This window comes from Anopheles marshallii, chromosome 3, assembly GCF_943734725.1.
Source record: "Anopheles marshallii chromosome 3, idAnoMarsDA_429_01, whole genome shotgun sequence".
NCBI lineage: Eukaryota > Metazoa > Arthropoda > Insecta > Diptera > Culicidae > Anopheles > Anopheles marshallii.
The window spans coordinates 46,599,694-46,616,801 of record NC_071327.1 but is presented as its reverse complement, the minus strand read 5'-3'; the positions used below and the strand labels follow the sequence as shown (position 1 = coordinate 46,616,801).

Genomic DNA, 17,108 nt, shown 5'->3' with positions numbered 1-17,108 from the left:
TAGAAGCTGGGTTGAATTCGATAATTTCAGATATCAAATCCAAGGAAGTGTTGGATAAGCTGGAGGAATACCTCTACAATGAGAACATATGCAGAGCATGGCGAGACGCTTAACCAGGTTAATGTCTACGCAGGACGTTAAAAATCGTTTAACCGAAGCTCTTAATTTGAGGGAGTTGATTTATTTAACTCAGTGTAGTTGGGTGGGTAGTACATTAACGATAGGATTACATAAGTACGTGAATTTTCAAAGATGGCTGTTACAGGAGGATAGCGTGCACACTTAAAAAAAGCGAATTTAGAGAAGATTTAAAAAAATGCAAATATTCTTATGGTAAAAGTGGGTTGTACAGAGAAAAATACACAAATCTGTTAGAATGTAATACATGATGTATTATGCAATAGAACGACTAGAATAACGTCTTATTGGATTTCCGATTACGTAAGACGCATCTTATTTAAGACAAATGAACTATACTGTAATGCAATTGATCAATAAATTTAGTATGGTAATTAATGCCTAAAAATTAAGTTGAATACTTACTTGTCTACTTACTAATTTACTTACTTACTTATAAGGTGTTACAAGGTGGTTTGGGACTGCTGTAGGAGTCATCTAAACCGCTCGCGGCCGTCGTCTGTGATTCCATACTCCTAGCCTTTCTGGCGGTCGCATGTACGCCATTACACCATCTCAATTTGGGTCTGTCACGCCTCCTCTGTGTAGGAGCGCAGGAAATAATGGACTCGCCTCTTCAAGTGGTACTGACAAACCATTTTTATTGAATCATATAAAGGACTACTATGATTCAGTTGAATAAGATTCAATCCTTGCATACTTGGATTCCTTCACTCTGCCCACACTCTGGACTTAAAAGGACTATACGACAGGTGTCATCCTTTGTCGTTCTCATTAGTTGACCAGTTTCGTTTTCGAATGTGTATGGTGTGCCTGCTACCAGTTAGTTAGTCCCTGCTCAGACTGGACCTCAATCTGGTTGTTTGTTTCATGTTTCAACCATCTTCTCTCATAACTTGACAAAAAAAGCATCAATGCACCCACCATACTGTTCGGTCTTGGCATTATGTGATTATCATATTTGCATTACCATGCAGAATTTATTGAGTTGTAAAGAAATTGGGAAAAAAAGAAAAAAAAATGTAAAAAGTAAAGTAAAGTAAAGAAAATAATATTTATCAAGAATAAATAGTAAAAATCAGTTTTGCTAATTAGAAAATTTTTCTTAGAATTTTTTGTAGGAAAAAGTCGCCAATAAAAAAACAAAACTTCTACACGATAGGAATTAAACAAATTATACAACAAAACGAAGTAAATATTGGTTGGTTCGGTATTTTTTAATCTCAAGCAAAAACCAAAATCTATAAAAACGGGTATTAATAATTATTAAGTAGAATCTAGAATTTGTGATGTATAAAACATTTCCATAAATACCTTGTCCAAGTCATTTAGTACTAATTTGCAATATTGCTACGCGTAGATGTGCCTTTTGGTTCAGTATATACGCGTCTTAACAATGGTTGCCAGAATAAACTGCAACTGTCAGTCTTCCGTCATAAGAAACCGGCTATTGTATGAAAAACAATTCAAACCATTCTGAAAAACCAACCGTAACAGACGTTCGTGATTGTGTCGTGAAATAAAGAAAATTAAAACAAAAAAAGTTTCCTCTAAGCAACCCACGCTTTTGTTAACGACAGTAAGTTGTGGTCATTCTCTTTCTGTAACGCAAACGAGGCTAATTAAGTAGTAACGCTGAAAATCTGTAAACGAAACCATAACCTAATTTCTGTGGCGCTAGGTTTTGTTGTTTTGTTACAAGGAACCATGGATGAATCATTTAACCAACGCTGCGTAACAAAAAGAACTCGAAATCCGGTAGGTGATCACCAATGTCCAATTTTATGTATGTCGATCTTTCATATTTTTCTTGTTTCTTTTTAATAGCAATCGGTGGAGACAACGTCTCAGATAAAACAAGAACCCCTCGATGAATGCATTAAAAAACCGAAAATAGAAATTCTCCAAAAGCCAAGTTCTAGTGAATTAAGTGTAGTAAAAGATGAAATAGAAATCGGCGAGACAAGCGTAACAGTTCAGGATCCGTTTTACATGATACAAGGACATGTTATGAAAACTGAACCAATGACAGAAGAGACTGAAAAAATTGAAGACTATGGCGATTTCGTGCATTCAAGTAAGTTTTACCCGTTATTTATTTGGTCCCGATGCCCTTTCGGGCTAACGGAAACATTGTTATTCTACATTCTGCTCGCAAACTGTGAATATTTATATGGATTGTTAGTGTAAATTTGGGGGTTTTCTTTATGGACATAATTACATAAGATATAATTTTTATACGAAACATACCGGTATACCTGATTTGACCTGTTTATAATTGTACGGAGGAATCTAAAATTACCATACATTCGCGTGTGTAGCACCACCCTTATATAACACGGCCTCGAAATTTCGGGCACAAATCTGGTGGAAATTATTCTGCCTGTTTTTTTTTGTATCTTCTCCTTTATCCGGCTACCGTGAAACTCAATGTTACGAGAGTGGTTACTTAGTTACTACTGCTTTCAATAACTATCAATATCATCACACATGCGGCCGGTGGTGTATTGGTAGCGGCGCCGGTCTTCACACGACCGGCCCAAAATCCTATTCGGACCACTCCCCCGTAGCAAGGATTGACTATCCGGCTACGTGGTAACATTAAGTCTAGGAAACCAGAAATGGCCGGCAATACCCAAATAGGTGGTCGTTACAACAAAAATGAAGGAATAATCTATGTAAAAGTTAGCATTGGATAGAATCCAAATTCTATGTAAAAGTTAGCATTGGATCGGAATAAACGCTATCTATTACTCTTTCTTTTTAAATTTATTTCTAATTAATTAGTTTTTGTTTTGTATACTAACAGGTACAAACTGGCGAAAACTTGGTAACGAAGTAGAATCACCAGGCAATCCAGGCAACTTTACAAAAAGTCAACATCTAATTGTAAGTAATAAATTTATTTTTGTATTCTAGATGTAGTCATAGACACGAGATACGCAGTATTATCTCGCGACACGAGATAATGCGTATTATGAATTGAGTGTTGGGATTGCGAAAAAAAAGAAAGAAATGATTCAATGACTTCAATGACACACTAAAGGTTTATATTGAGAGGATACATGTTGATAACGTTTTGTGGGGTGTAGAGTGAGATCCATACTATAATTTGGTTAAAAAGTCGATACTGCCTGGCCGTTCTAACGAAGAACAAAATATGTTTAAAGTTGGAATATATTGAACATCGACAGTGAAATCATTGTATTTGTGTTTGGCCGCATGAGCAAGTATCAGTATAATCTATACTAGGTTTTTGAGAAATACCTCTGGCAAATAATCTTGCATTATAAATGTCTTTGTTATCCCCACGTTTTATCTTGAAAACTCATTTACATGTGATAACTCTTTCTATCTTAAGGAGGTTCCATAAGTGTCCAATTATTGTTCTTTTTCATAGATTGCATGTCTACCCATGGCAGATTGCCATTGCTTCCAATTATGTCTTTCACAATCACTTAATGATGTATCTTTAGGGGGTTATACCGTAGTTCGGAGCCCTTCTTTTATTCCTCCTTCCTTCTTTGTTGGGACTTAGCCACTCTTCGGTCCTCCTTGGGGTTGCAGCGAGATGTTCGTCGGTTGACGGGGAAACGATAACTACTTTTCGTTCGGACATGCCACCGCTTTTATACTGTGCTGGCCATGTCTCGAACTTTCCTGTCTCCGTACAATTCGTGTTTGATCCTGTCTGTTTTTCGTTTGTTCGCCTATTCTTTCGTTCCTCTATCCTTTGTTCTAGTCTTGGTGATTCTCCTACAAACAAGGATCTTATTGTTCTTTTTCGCACACGGTAGCTGTCTTGCACCATATGTTATCCAATCAATAATTTTGTTCGTTTTCCCTATTTAACGCTAGATGGCGCTTCTCTGTGTCCTGGCTATTTGCCTTGGACGCCACAGTACTCCCCTCCTAGAGCGGTGTTACCGGTATCGCAGGGGGATCACAACTCTGCGTTGCGATCTGGTAACTCCGGTCAATATGTTGTCCTCGGTTGTCCGTCGTAATATTGGCTGTGGCTGGGTCTGGCTAGTTGGGGTCGCGCTGGACGAAGGCTCACAGGTTGCGGACGGTTGCTCAGGCGATAGTGGATCGACTGTTGGTGTTGCGCGTTGTGAGGTCATCATGGGTTCTTCAAAGGGTCGAGGCTGTTCGGCTGGTGTAGTATCTTCTCCGGTGGTATAAGCGGGTTTCAAGCGGTCGATGGATACGAACGAGGGATGTCCATTATGCAAAATCTGGAACGATTTTGGGCCTCGTTTGAGAATCCGGTATCGCTGCGTAGAAACACGTGGGAGCATTTGTTTAGGTCGGCGTGTACAAATGCGGTCCGGTTGGAATGCCAGGCGGTTTTCGGCGGACGGATGTTGTTCATCGCTTCTTGCAGTGTTTTGGCGAAGTCCGATTGGTCGGCTGGTGGTGGCTTCTCGGCGAGGAACTCGGCTAGGATGGTGAGTGTCGTACCATAGACCAGCTCGGCAGGTGATGCGTTGATGTCTTCTTTATGGGTGGTTCGTAGTCCCAGCAGGATTAGAGGTAGATGCTCGTTCCATCTCGTTGTGTCTTTGCAGCAGATGGCTGCCTTCAATGTGTGGTGCCATTGCTCAATCAACCCGTTCGCCTGTGGATGATAAGCAGTTGTTCGAATATGCTTTGTGCCGAGTGTTCGAGTTAGTTCCTTGAACAAGGATGACTCGAATTGTCTGCCTTGGTCCGTGGTGATGTACGATGGCACTCCAAACCGGGCGATCCAATGCTGTAGCAGTGCCGAAACGAAAGTTGTCGCGGTAATGTCTGGAATCGGTACTGCTTCGGGCCAACGGGTGAAACGGTCGATGACGGTCAGACAATAGCGGTTGCCATTGTTGACGGGGAACGGTCCAATGATGTCGACGTTGATGTGCGCGAACCTAGCAGCTGTTGTCGGGTACCGTACCAGTGGGCTCTTCGTATGGCGTCCTACTTTGGCTCGCTGGCAGGCAATGCAGCTTTTTACGAACTCCTGGGTCTCCCGTTTGATGGCCACCCAACAAATCTTTCTGTCATTAATTTGGCGGTGGCTCTTACTCCTGGGTGGCTGAGATCGTGGACTGCGTGTAGAAGTGGCTTCCGGAATGTTTCCGTTACGTAAGGGCGAATTATACTTCCAGGACAATGAGCATACAAGGATTTAGTGCTACCGTGAATAGGTGTCTTCTGCAGCTGAAGATCGGTTGGTGTTCTGCCACTCAGCAAGTCCTGTAGCTCCGTGTCACGGGTTTGTTCTTCGGCTAGCTGCTCGTAGTCGATGGTATGCGACGCGTGTACGGCTTCGATTCGAGATAGAAGGCCGGCGGTGATATTGTCTTCTCCTGCTACGTGCCGAATATCGTTGGTGAATTGTCCGATGAAATCCAGTTGGCGAGTTCTTCGTGGCGATGTACTATCGTGGGATTGGCGGAAGGCGTAAGTTAGCGGTTTGTGGTCCGTATAAATACGGAATTCACGACCCTCTAACTGATGACGAAAATGTCGTACGGCGAGGTAGACGGCTGTCAGCTCTCGGTCGTAGGTCGAGTATTTTAGCTGTGCTTTCTCGAACTTCTTCGAGAAGAATCCTAAAGGCTGGAGTTGACCGTTGACGAGTTGATGCAGCACTGCTCCCGCGGCGAAGTCGGAGGCGTCTGTCCAGAGCGATAGCTCTGCGTTGGGAGCGGGATGGGCCAACAGGGTGGCTTGCTTCAGTTGCTCCTTACAGCTTTCGAATGCCTCAGTAGCTTCAGGTGTCCAGACTAGCGGAGCTTTATCCTTCCTTTTATTCCCCGGGGTCATCGCTAACAGGATACTTTGCGTCTTCATGGCGTGTGGTAGAAACCGGCGGTAGTAGTTCACCACGGCTAAGAACCGCTTTAGTTCCATGACGTTGGATGGTTTCTTCATCTGGCTGATGGCATGAACTCGCTCCGGAAGGGGACGTATACCTTCGACGTTCACCAGGTGGCCCAGGAATGTTATTTCGCTGCGGCCAAACTCGCATTTGGCCGGATTTATCGCCAGTTGATGCTGTTCCAAACGCTGGAAAAGTTAGCGCAAATGCTGGTAGTGCTCTTCCTCGGATGATGATGCCACGATCATATCGTCCAGGTAGGGAAAGATGAAATCGAGCCCGCAGAGTACATCGTGGATTAGGCGCTGGAAGGTCTGGGCAGCGTTCCTCAGTCCAAAAGGCATCGTAGTAAATTCAAACAAACCGAACGGGGTGGTGATCGCTGTTTTCGGTATGTCGTCCGGGTGCAATGGGATTTGATGATAGGCCTTGTGCAGATCGATTTTCGAGAAGATTGTCTTTCCCTGCAACTGCATTGTAAAGTCTTGCAAAAAAGGCAATAGATAACGGTCGGGGATCGTCTGTGCGTTAAGAGTGCGGTAGTCACCGCATGGGCGCAAAGTTCCATCGGCCTTCTTTGTCATATGCAACGGGCTTGCCCAGCAGCTGTGGGAAGGACGGCAAATTCCGAGCTGCACCAAAGACTCGAATTCGGAACGGGCTGCGGGGACTTCTCGGGCGACAATCTTCGGGGACGAGCAAAAGTTGGTTGTCCCGTGGTTTCGATGCGGTGTGAAACGTTGGTTTGCAAAGGTGTGCCAGGTGCTATCCGTGCGGTCAGGCCAGGAAACTCTTTCAACAGGTTGATGAAGGGGGATGTTCCGTCGCAAACTTTTACGGTGGGCTCCTGTAGATGTCGATCCGTTTCACCGGGCGTTTGTAGGTTGGTAAGGGCGTCCATCAGGCGCTTGTGTCTCAGGTCCACCAAAAGATGAAAATGCTGGAGAAAGTCGGCTCCAATAACAGCTGTGCCCACGTCGGCTAATACAAAATTCCATAAAAATGTTCGGCGTAACCCCAAGTCCAAGGAATAAAGAGTTTCTCCATAGACTTCGATAGGGGTTTTATTGGCGGCAAATAAACGCATTGACGAAGGTTTACCCGGGAAGGAACTGTGATGCCTCGGGATTACCGAAACATCGGCGCCGGTATCGATAAGGAAACGTTGCCTTGAGCGGCGATCCACTACGATGAGGCAATGGCTTGCGGTTGCAAGAGCTTTGACTTCCTTCTTAGTGTCATTGGCCGTCTGTCAGGATGATGTGTTGGTCCCTTGCGGGAGTTGTACGGTTTACTGAGAAGGAAATTGGTCGTTAATAATGATGGGCTCGAAAGCCGGCGTCCACGTTGAAAACTCGGCGTCTACGTTGAAGGCTCGGCGTCCCGAAGGCAGGAGTGATCACGTCGGGGTCCCCAGTTTTAGGGGGTTATACCGTAGTTCGGAGCCCTTCTTTTATTCCTCCTTCCTTCTTTGTTGGGACTTAGCCACTCTTCGGTCCTCCTTGGGGTTGCAGCGAGATGTTCGTCGGTTGACGGGGAAACGATAACTACTTTTCGTTCGGACATGCCATCGCTTTTATACTGTGCTGGCCATGTCTCGAGCTTTCCTGTCTCCGTACAATTCGTGTTTGATCCTGTCTATTTTTCGTTTGTTCGCCTATTATTTCGTTCCTCTGTCCTTTGTTCTAGTCTTAGTGAATCTCCTACAAACAAGGATCTTATTGTTCTTTTTCGCACACGGTAGCTGTCTTGCACCATATGTTATCCAATCAACAATTTTGTTCGTTTTCCCTATTTAGCGCTAGATGGCGCTTCTCTGTGTCCTGGCTATTTGCCTTGGACGCCACACATTCTTCATGGTGCCTGGGCCCATAACCTGTTGTGATTTGTTAATTAATCACTTACACATAAGAATTCTTTGCTGTATATCATCCATAGATCGATTACTGTATTTTTTTTCTTAACATTAAGGAGCAGACGCTAAATGAGGACGTAGATTACGCCACGTTACAGCATTCTTGTTAAAATCCCCTATACGCAGCAAGTAGTCGAACTACAAGAACACGATAGTTTATTAGAGATGGCCAAAAGAGAGCCGCCGTTGCGTGTGTGCGTGCTGTTCGCAACGTTACGCACTTGTATTTGCTATTGAAAAGCATGGCATCGACGAATCGCGAAAATTTCTGTAAAAGCTATAATGTAGTCGTGTCATGAGCCGGTAAGAAATAGATCAGTGGTGTTCGTTCTTAGCTCGCGAACATTCTGGTAATACATTGCAAATGAGTGTTCATTCTGGTTATCATCACTCGTAGCACTAATGGTGGTTGCGGTTTCCACATGACGTATGTGAACTGTAGGTTCATCATGGTTTAGTTGCAGATAAGCGGTATGATTTGTGATCGTCGTAATTATGGTAACAGCTCTGTGTCTGTGATGCACAGACGTCCAGAGTCAGTTGATTTTTGTCTATGTTGCGAAGCCGCAATATTGACGGTATTTGGTACGACTGGTAGCGGAGTACGTGCTTTTGTACCGGTTGTATGCGAGTTGGTATTTATGTCTACCGAAACCGGAGTAGTGTCCAATGTGATAGTGAAAGCTCTAGTAGTTCGATCAATGCTAAAATCATGACTAGCGGTCCCAGTGCAAGGATGTGGGGCTTATTCACGGAGCTGTTGCTGACGAGACGAGTTAAAAAGAGGAACTTGCTAAATCACAAAAAAATAAAACAGAACCTGGCAATGACCAAGTTTATGTTGACAAAATTGATCGCGACAACCCGGTCACTGATCTGTCGATGCAGCTAATGTGAAATCACTGTCCTACAAAGTAAGGATTCCTGCATAGGACGACAAGTCAGAGTTTTTATCATTGCACGAACTATTAGAGCATTCACTACCTGTTGACGACAGCACCGCATGATTGGGTCAACACGGCCGATCGACGGAACAAAATGCATGCAAGACAACTTTAAAAAATGAACGATATCGAGCAGGATAAAAATGCTGACCGCGATCGGTCAGCATTAAGTTAAGCAAAACTGAAAATTGTATAAAACTGCTGACCACGATCGGTCAGCAGAAAATTAGTATATAAGCTAGAATAAATCTTTAATAAATAGTCACTACTCCGGTTTCGGTAGACACAAATACCAACTCGCATACAACAAAGGCACAAAAGCACGTACTCCGCCACCTGTCATGCCAGTCGTAACCAATACCGTCAATATTGCGGCTTCGCAACATCGACAAAAATGGACTGATCCTGGATAGACACACAAACCTGTAACCATAATTACAACAACCACGAATCATACCGCATGTCTGTTACTAAACCATGATCGACCTATAGTTCACATACGTCATGTGGAAACCGCAAACACCATTAGTACAACGAGTAATATTAACCAGGATGAACACTCACTTGCAATGTATTATCAGAATGCTCGCGGACTAAGAACAATAACCACTAATATACACTGCGTGCTTGGGCCACCACGTGCTACAGATGCTACGTGCATTTTAGGCACTTTTAAGTGAACTTAGTGCACATTTCGCATACGACGCACAGTGTTTTTGTCATTTAAGTTTTAAATAAATCGGTTAACCCTGTCACTGGCTACCAAAAAACACCACATTACTGGCAACCGGGTTACACGGGTAGCCCACATCTTTGAGTTGAATTTTTTAAATGTTTCATCCGATTTGGATGATATATTGCAATAAAAAATTAATAAGGAATAATAAAATAATAATAAGATATAAAAAAACTATTTATATTCCTGAATCAGTTGGGTTGTAACTCACCTTCCAGCCGTTTATATTATATTTGGGTTAAAATAATGCCGTTTGTATTTATTACCAATATTTTACATAATTTTTATTCATAGTTAATAGTTTAATTGTCATAGTGTCATAGTCATAGTTTTAATTCTTATAAGATTTATCTGCATCGCTTAACGACTGCGATTCTCTTGGAGATCAAACTATCCAATCAGCTTCGGTCATTACTGTGTAATGTAAAACCATTCACTCAGCTTAACCGCTTTACTACGAACAACGCAACGCATTACTCACTGTATTACACAAGAAAGTATGGCAATACTTTGTGTTGCGTTCTTTCATAAGAATATCACACTTCGAGACACTTTTGTTAATGTTGTCATACGTTGTGTATGTATTTCTTTATCTCAAACATTAACTTCAAGCTTACATCCTTTCTCTATACCTCCTTCCACGCGACTGGCTTGCAACACTCGCGCTGTCACTGGCTGTTAATTTCGGACAAAGGCTGCACTAATTGCATGCGTGACTAGTTCTTACACTTTATTTACTACAGCCTGTTGCGCTGCGCTATTGAAATTGTGCTAGTCCTAGTTCGCTCGTTGTACTACTGACTCTCACCCACGAGATTCCTGACTCTTCTTCGTTTTGTTCCACGTTCCCTACCGGATCCTATCGTTGCGTTTCTTAAATGCGTTTTTCATAACACAGGCGTATACCGCACCCAGACGACAATTCTGTCGCAACAGTGCTGCCAAAATGTAGTATTTTAAATTCTTGAAACAAATGTAAAATAACCGTTTAAATATTTCTTCAAATCCAACATAACGGCCACCTAAATTTACATATACTCCTCCCTCGGTTTGTACATTTACTACGCGTTTAATCCCATCAGGTACTGGAAAAACCTCCGTAATACGCCCTAATGGCCAATAGTTTGGAGTTTTCTTATCCTCTTTTTACAAAACCATTTGACTAACCTTTAACGAAATTGCTGACTCTCTACGTTGATGTTCGATATACAATTCACTAAAGTGTCCAGTTCGCCAACATTGCCAGTGGTTCTGAATCATCTGCCTAATCGCTTCATACCCACGCAGCCTATTGGCAGGTATTTCAACCACATCAGGTCCCGGTAACGCAATAATAGGTGCTCCAATCAGAAAGTGTCCTGGAGTTAAAACGGGCAACTCCTAAGGGTCGTCTGATAAAGGCGTCAACGGTCGGCCATTCAGCTGGTCCTCCACCTGCGCCAACATCGTCGCCATCTCACCATATGCCAATTGGCGAATGCCTATCACCTTCAGCAGCACTTGCATGGTAGCCTTAACTACGGCCTCTCAAAGGCCGCTGAAATTCGGTGCATAAGGTGGACTGAAGTGCCTTTTCACTCCAACATCAGCTGCGTCATATCGTATCGTATATATATATTCATGAGGATGGTTTACAATTTCATTGTTTAAATAACATTATTTGATTATACGCAGCCTTCTTGCTTTTCAAACCTAAATTCATAATATAATAAGAGTATTAAATTTTTGTTTGTTTGTTTGCTAACTTCATGTTAGACATTGAATCTGGTTCCAATAAGCTTGATAGATTTTATAATTATTTAATTTATATTTTATATTTTATAATTATTAAACTAAAGTAAATGAAGTAAACCTAAGCTAACCTAATTAAACATATTCTATTTACAAATTAATCTAAACTATAAATAAATCTCCTATGCGACGAATGAATTGGTAGAAAGAAGGCAAACATTTTTTTTGCAAATTTACAATTAATGGCCGGAGTCATACTCTAAGCCAGGGTTTTTGTATGCGTTTTGACGTTTCCAGGCTTATTCGCTTAAAGGAGGGTTAGATTGTTTTCCCAATGAAAACAGATAACACAAGCTCGACAAATGTCATAACAAAGCATTTTGCTAGCTAGTCTCAGCCAGATTAGGCCATGTTTCCCGTGTGCAAAAAATGTAATTTTTTTTTTTTATGAAAAGAACTGAAAAAGGATTATTTTAATTATCAGACTTATGTGTTGTCTCAAATGAATTAAATTGAAAGTTAAATTATTATACTTTAATCGATATTTGTCAAATTGAAATTCCGCAAAAATGATCCCTTGTGTCATTATTTCTGTCAAAATGCCATGTCCTTCACGAATCTGTAGTAGCTGGATTATTTGACAGGTACAGGCTAAAAGCTTAAGCCAGTCGTAGACGTGACCGTACGTTTAGATACGATTAATTTTGAGATTAATATTAATTTTGCGATTAATGCGACATTGCGATTAATTTTTCTGACAGCTCTACACACAATCCTAACCCGAGTTTATAAACGCAATTTCTGTCATTACTGTTCTTATTTGTCTGAAAAATTGTGTGCATTCAAAGTAGATCAACAGTTAACAATTAATCCTTATTGTCCCCGTGAAACTGTATGCTGTGAAAAACCAAGTGTCCTTACTGTCTCGTGAAACTTTAGGCTGTGACCAAGTGTGGAAAAGATGAGTGTAGACGGTGTTGTATTGGCCACCGAAAATAACCATACGTATAATAGGCGACAGCGTAGGGATCGTCGATGGTGGGCAATAGAATTGTTCCACCGTAGAGAACAAGCTGGAAACCGGCTGTTAGATACCATTATGGCCGAACAGGTGAGCGAGACGATCAAGACATTCCTGCGGATGACGAAGGAAGATTTTGATTATCTACTATCCCTTATTGGTCCTAAAATCCAACGGCTGGATACACATATGCGGGAATCAATTACGGCCCAAGAACGGTTGATGATCACTCTGCGCTTTTTGGCAACTGGAGAGACATTCACCGGCCTCCAGTTTGTGTTCCGCGTAAGTAAAAATATTTTCTAATATTGTTAAAGCAAATAATTAAAATAATGCTCCTTATATTTATTTTAGGTTTCCAAATTGTCAATAAGCTTGATTGTGAGGGATGTGTGTTCAGTCCTCAACGAGCAATTACGGACCTATGTAAAAGTAAGTGCTTGTTTTGTTATTTATTTAAACGGTAATATAGAGTAGCTTGTTAATTTTTGCACTACGCCGTGAAAAGGTTTTAGTTTCTTAATGTATGGTATCTGCAATGGTTGAGTTGAGGCTATTGTTTTCCAAACGCTGGAATAGGCTACTGTTTTTAAATACACCTCCGTCTGAAATGCCACCGTTTCCTCCAATATTGGCATGCAGAAAACTGTAGTCAGCATCAACTACCGTAAGTAGTACGCTGCTGAAAAAAATTTTGTAGTTATAATATTCTGAACCACTGTGGCTTGGTGCTCGAATTTGAAGATTTTTCCCATCGATGGCTCCTATGGCATAGGGAAAATTCCACCGGTCTTCAAACTTCTTTGAAATTTCTCGCCATTGCTGTGTAGTGGACGGCATCTGAAAGAAAAACACAACATTTAAAATTTTTTTTTATTTGGAATTATTCACTTGTGCCTTCTGTTTTACAAGTTTATTACAAGTTAAGATACAAGTTAAGATTAAATGTACTTGTTTTATTTGCTTTCAGTTCTACGACGAAGATGACGACGACAACGACCAAGGACTACGCTCCTTCAAAACCATCCCTCCACCAAACCAAACTTCCTTTCGTTCATCTTCTTCCAATACTAAACCAGAACTGTCCGCTAATAAACATAATGATCCTGAACCATCCCTTTCCTATACTAGTCCCATAATGTCCTCTAACCCTATCATCCTCCCAACAACATCCCTACCCAACACCCTACCACTTCCTGCTCCTGCAGTTACCGTAAACCGCACAACAGAAGAGCAACGTGTTCGTGCCACTGCTTACGGGCAGTACATAGCTGCATGGGTGTTGGCTTACGATGCTTCCAAGCAGCTGGAGGCAATTAACTGCCTGGAAGAGGCAAAGCTGCTCTTCGATAAAGCGCATCGATAATTCGCTTAATTTTTTTCCGCGCGGAAACTGAGAGCGAGTTAGAAATATAAGTAGTAAATAAATACTATGTTATAATTTAATAATATTTTTCTTGTTTCCTCATTTCAAGCTTTCAGTCGAGCAGCAGAAGTAATCCTTGACTGTGAATCTGAATCCATAACTCCCAAGATACAGAAGACTCTACTAAGAAACCTATATCATGCTGGGATACGTCCGGTAATCTTCTATGGTCCTGAGTCTTGAACGATATAAGTTCCTCAAACACCTGTGATAAAGTTTTTAACGGATCTCAATCATAACGATTCTAACCCAAAAAGGCTATGTAATGAAAAAACTAGTGTATTCATTGTTGAAATAAATATATATTTTTTCGTTCATTTGCTTATCTGGCCAATGGCATTATCTTTCTATTTGATGACTTGAAATACTTTAGGAACATTAAGAAACTAAAACCTTTTCACGGTTTAGCACTTACTTTTACATAGGTCCGTAATTGCTCGTTGAGGACCGAACACACATCCCTCACAATCAAGCTTATTGACGATTTGGAAACCTAAAATAAATATAAGGAGCATTATTTTAATTATTTGATTTAACAATATTAGAAAATATTTTTACTTACGCGGAACACAAACTGGAGGCCGGTGAATGTCTCTCCAGTTGCCAAAAAGCGCAGAGTGATCATCAACCGTTCTTGGGTCGTAATTGATTCCCGCATATGTGTATCCAGCCGTTGGATTTTAGGAGCAATAAGGGATAGTAGATAATCAAAATCTTCCTTCGTCATCCGCAGGAATGTCTTGATCGTCTCGCTCACCTGTTCGGCCATAATGGTATCTAACAGCCGGTTTCCAGCTTGTTCTCTACGGTGGAACAATTCTATTGCCCACCATCGACGATCCCTACGCTGTCGCCTATTATACGTATGGTCATTTTCGGTGGCCAATACAACACCGTCTACACTCATCTTTTTCACACTTGGTCACAGCTTAACGTTTCATGAGACAGTAAGGACACTTGGTTTTTCACAGCATACAGTTTCACGGGGACAATAAGGATTAATTGTTAACTGTTGATCTACTTTGAATGCACACAATTTTTCAGACAAATAAGAACAGTAATGACAGAAATTGCGTTTATAAACTCGGGTTAGGATTGTGTGTAGAGCTGTCAGAAAGATTAATCACAATCTCGCATTAATTGCAAAATTAATATTAATCTCAAAATTAATCGTGCCTAAACGTACGGGGATATCTGCTGGGATGTTGATGTCAGATCGGCAATCGCAAAAGTTATACCTGTAATGTTAAGGAGTTGATGCATGTTCAATGAGAAGATAATTCGAATTTGAATTTCCGCCGTTGTAATTCCGAAACTGATAATGATTTTAACTTTTGTTATTATTCATCATGGGTATTATGGCATATACGAAAATAACAACGATAAAGAAATATTAAGGAGACAGTAAAATTGTTCTAGGCTTGTTAAACTATTTTTAAGTAAGCTAAAAAAAATCAAGAAATGTTGCTCGAAGTGGAATGATATTTATGTATAATATTGCAGTGAATAAAATGTTTCCCACAAAACTTTTGGTATCTAATTTTGTATGTGTTGACGACAGCACCGCATGATTGGGTCAACACAGCCTGGTAACTGATCGACGGAAACAAAATGCTGACTGCGGTTGATCAGCATTAAGCTATAAGAAATATTGAAACAGTAGAAAAATGCTGACCGCGATTCAATCAGCATTAAGTTGTAAGCAATATTGAAATGCTGACCAGCGATCGATCAGCATAAAATTAGTATATAAGCTGGAATAAATCCGAAATAAAGCGACTTTCAAACCAGAACTCACCAAAAAACTAGCGTTTGATTGTTCTCGCCAAGTTGGACGGTAAATCCTCCTGTCTTGGCTCTTTCCCAACGAGTTTAGATTCGTTGCGGAAACTTTATGGTGGCTCCAGAGAGGAAGTGTTGTACCTAACGCTTACCTAACGAAAGAAACGCACTCTACCGGCGCTCCAACGGAGGAAGGCCCGACGCCCTGTAAAAACAGGAAATTACCGCCATTGCCTAAAGATAGCCGGCAAAGGCAAACTTCTCGTACCGTATAGCGAACGAGTGTGAAAACGCCAGTGGAAGTGCAGAAAAGTGCCTAAGTGCTTATTGTTGCGTCCTGCAACTCGAAATTTCGTCGCGTCCTGCAACGATATTTCTTTCAAAAGTCCTTCAACCAACGATCTCGGCTCTTTTAACACCTAAACCGTTCCGATTTATTTTCTCTTTCGTACACGATAGCGCGTCGTTAAAAAAAAACAACCGTACTTTCACTCGCTGGTTGAAAGAATGACGCACTGTTGCCATCGTGGCCAAGCGGGTCCTTATGCGGTGGCCACACATAAATCACGAAAAGCGCCCTCTGGCGCGTGATACCGGTACCTCGCACCGTTGCTAACAGTCACCACCAAGATTGTTAGTGACACTTGTACTAAGAAGTGCAAAGTGCAGAGACGGCAATATCAAGAGGGTGACGTACGATCACCGATAGTGCTTGTGATTATGACACCGGTAAAGCCGACGTTCGCGATATCGTTCCGGTTGTACCGGAGGTTCGTAAACAAATCGAGTATGTGCAGTAAAACGTAAGGGTAGACAAGCGACAGATAACCCTATATCACTTCGATCGAACCACGATCGACAATTCACGTGTTATACCGATAATAAAGATCAGTGTTGACGATTTATGCGTGCGGCATACGTTCACAGCAAGAATATAGTGAAAAAAACCATAAGACGCTAACAACCGCTGTCTACGAACGTTGACGCGCAAGTTACCGTAAGAACCAGCAGTGAAGGTTCTCCAATTGCAACAGCGAGTGAATGCGTAACAGTTGTGGAGTGTAACACTACACGAGGTGCATTCCTAAGCTAAGCCTCTCCGGCGTTAGCATTCCCGGGAACCACGAGCATAAACGTGTTGTTTGCGAAACAAGTGCAAATGAAGAAGAACTAAAGTTCTGATAAAGAACCCGGGTGCCTGAGTGATACGCGTACTCTGCTAGTTATTGGTGCAGTGCGTGTCCGGCTTGCTGACGTGTGTTTGATCGGCAGGCAACCCCATTGCTCGACAGTCATTGCCCTGTGAAGACCCGACTATCCAGCGAAAGAAGTGCTACGGCAGTATTACCGAAGCGGCGAACCAGAAGACAGGGGATCTGACGAGCTTGGTGAGGAACATCTGGTATTTTTTATGGACAAAGATGCTGCTGCCACCATAGCCATTTTCTCTGTTTTGATAAAAGTGGTTGTATTGTAGCATTCTTATCTTGCAGGCAGTATGATCCAGTAAACAGGTTTCATGTAGGCATACCACATCTGCCTTGTCGCT

At 41.7% G+C, this 17,108-nt stretch overlaps 2 protein-coding genes across 2 annotated transcripts; one reads left to right on the top strand and one right to left on the bottom strand.

Moving 5' to 3' along the window:
• The first annotated feature begins 12,291 nt into the window (after window positions 1-12,291).
• Window positions 12,292-12,828, top strand: LOC128712690 (uncharacterized). The gene is made up of 2 exons (XM_053807577.1): window positions 12,292-12,636; window positions 12,706-12,828. Exons 1-2 carry the CDS (start codon window positions 12,292-12,294, stop codon window positions 12,826-12,828), a joined length of 468 nt encoding a protein of 155 aa, XP_053663552.1.
• A 42-nt stretch (window positions 12,829-12,870) lies between these two features.
• LOC128712689 (uncharacterized) lies at window positions 12,871-14,684 on the bottom strand. The gene is made up of 3 exons (XM_053807576.1): window positions 14,340-14,684; window positions 14,193-14,270; window positions 12,871-13,191 (listed from the first exon to the last, which is right to left on the bottom strand). Exons 1-3 carry the CDS (start codon window positions 14,682-14,684, stop codon window positions 12,871-12,873), a joined length of 744 nt encoding a protein of 247 aa, XP_053663551.1.
• Between the last annotated feature and the right edge of the window lie 2,424 nt (window positions 14,685-17,108).

What these genes read in the sequence shown, in the direction of transcription:
- LOC128712690 (XM_053807577.1), top strand. Translation starts at nt 12,292, where the DNA reads ATGAGTGTAGACGGTGTTGTATTGGCCACCGAAAATAACCATACGTAT. An exon ending in GCCTCCAGTTTGTGTTCCGC is followed by an intron (nt 12,637 to 12,705) that starts GTAAGTAAAAAT and finishes TATTTATTTTAG; the next exon opens with GTTTCCAAATTGTCAATAAG.
- LOC128712689 (XM_053807576.1), bottom strand. Translation starts at nt 14,684, where the DNA reads ATGAGTGTAGACGGTGTTGTATTGGCCACCGAAAATGACCATACGTAT. An exon ending in GCCTCCAGTTTGTGTTCCGC is followed by an intron (nt 14,271 to 14,339) that starts GTAAGTAAAAAT and finishes TATTTATTTTAG; the next exon opens with GTTTCCAAATCGTCAATAAG. An exon ending in AATTACGGACCTATGTAAAA is followed by an intron (nt 13,192 to 14,192) that starts GTAAGTGCTAAA and finishes TTTTTCTTTCAG; the next exon opens with ATGCCGTCCACTACACAGCA.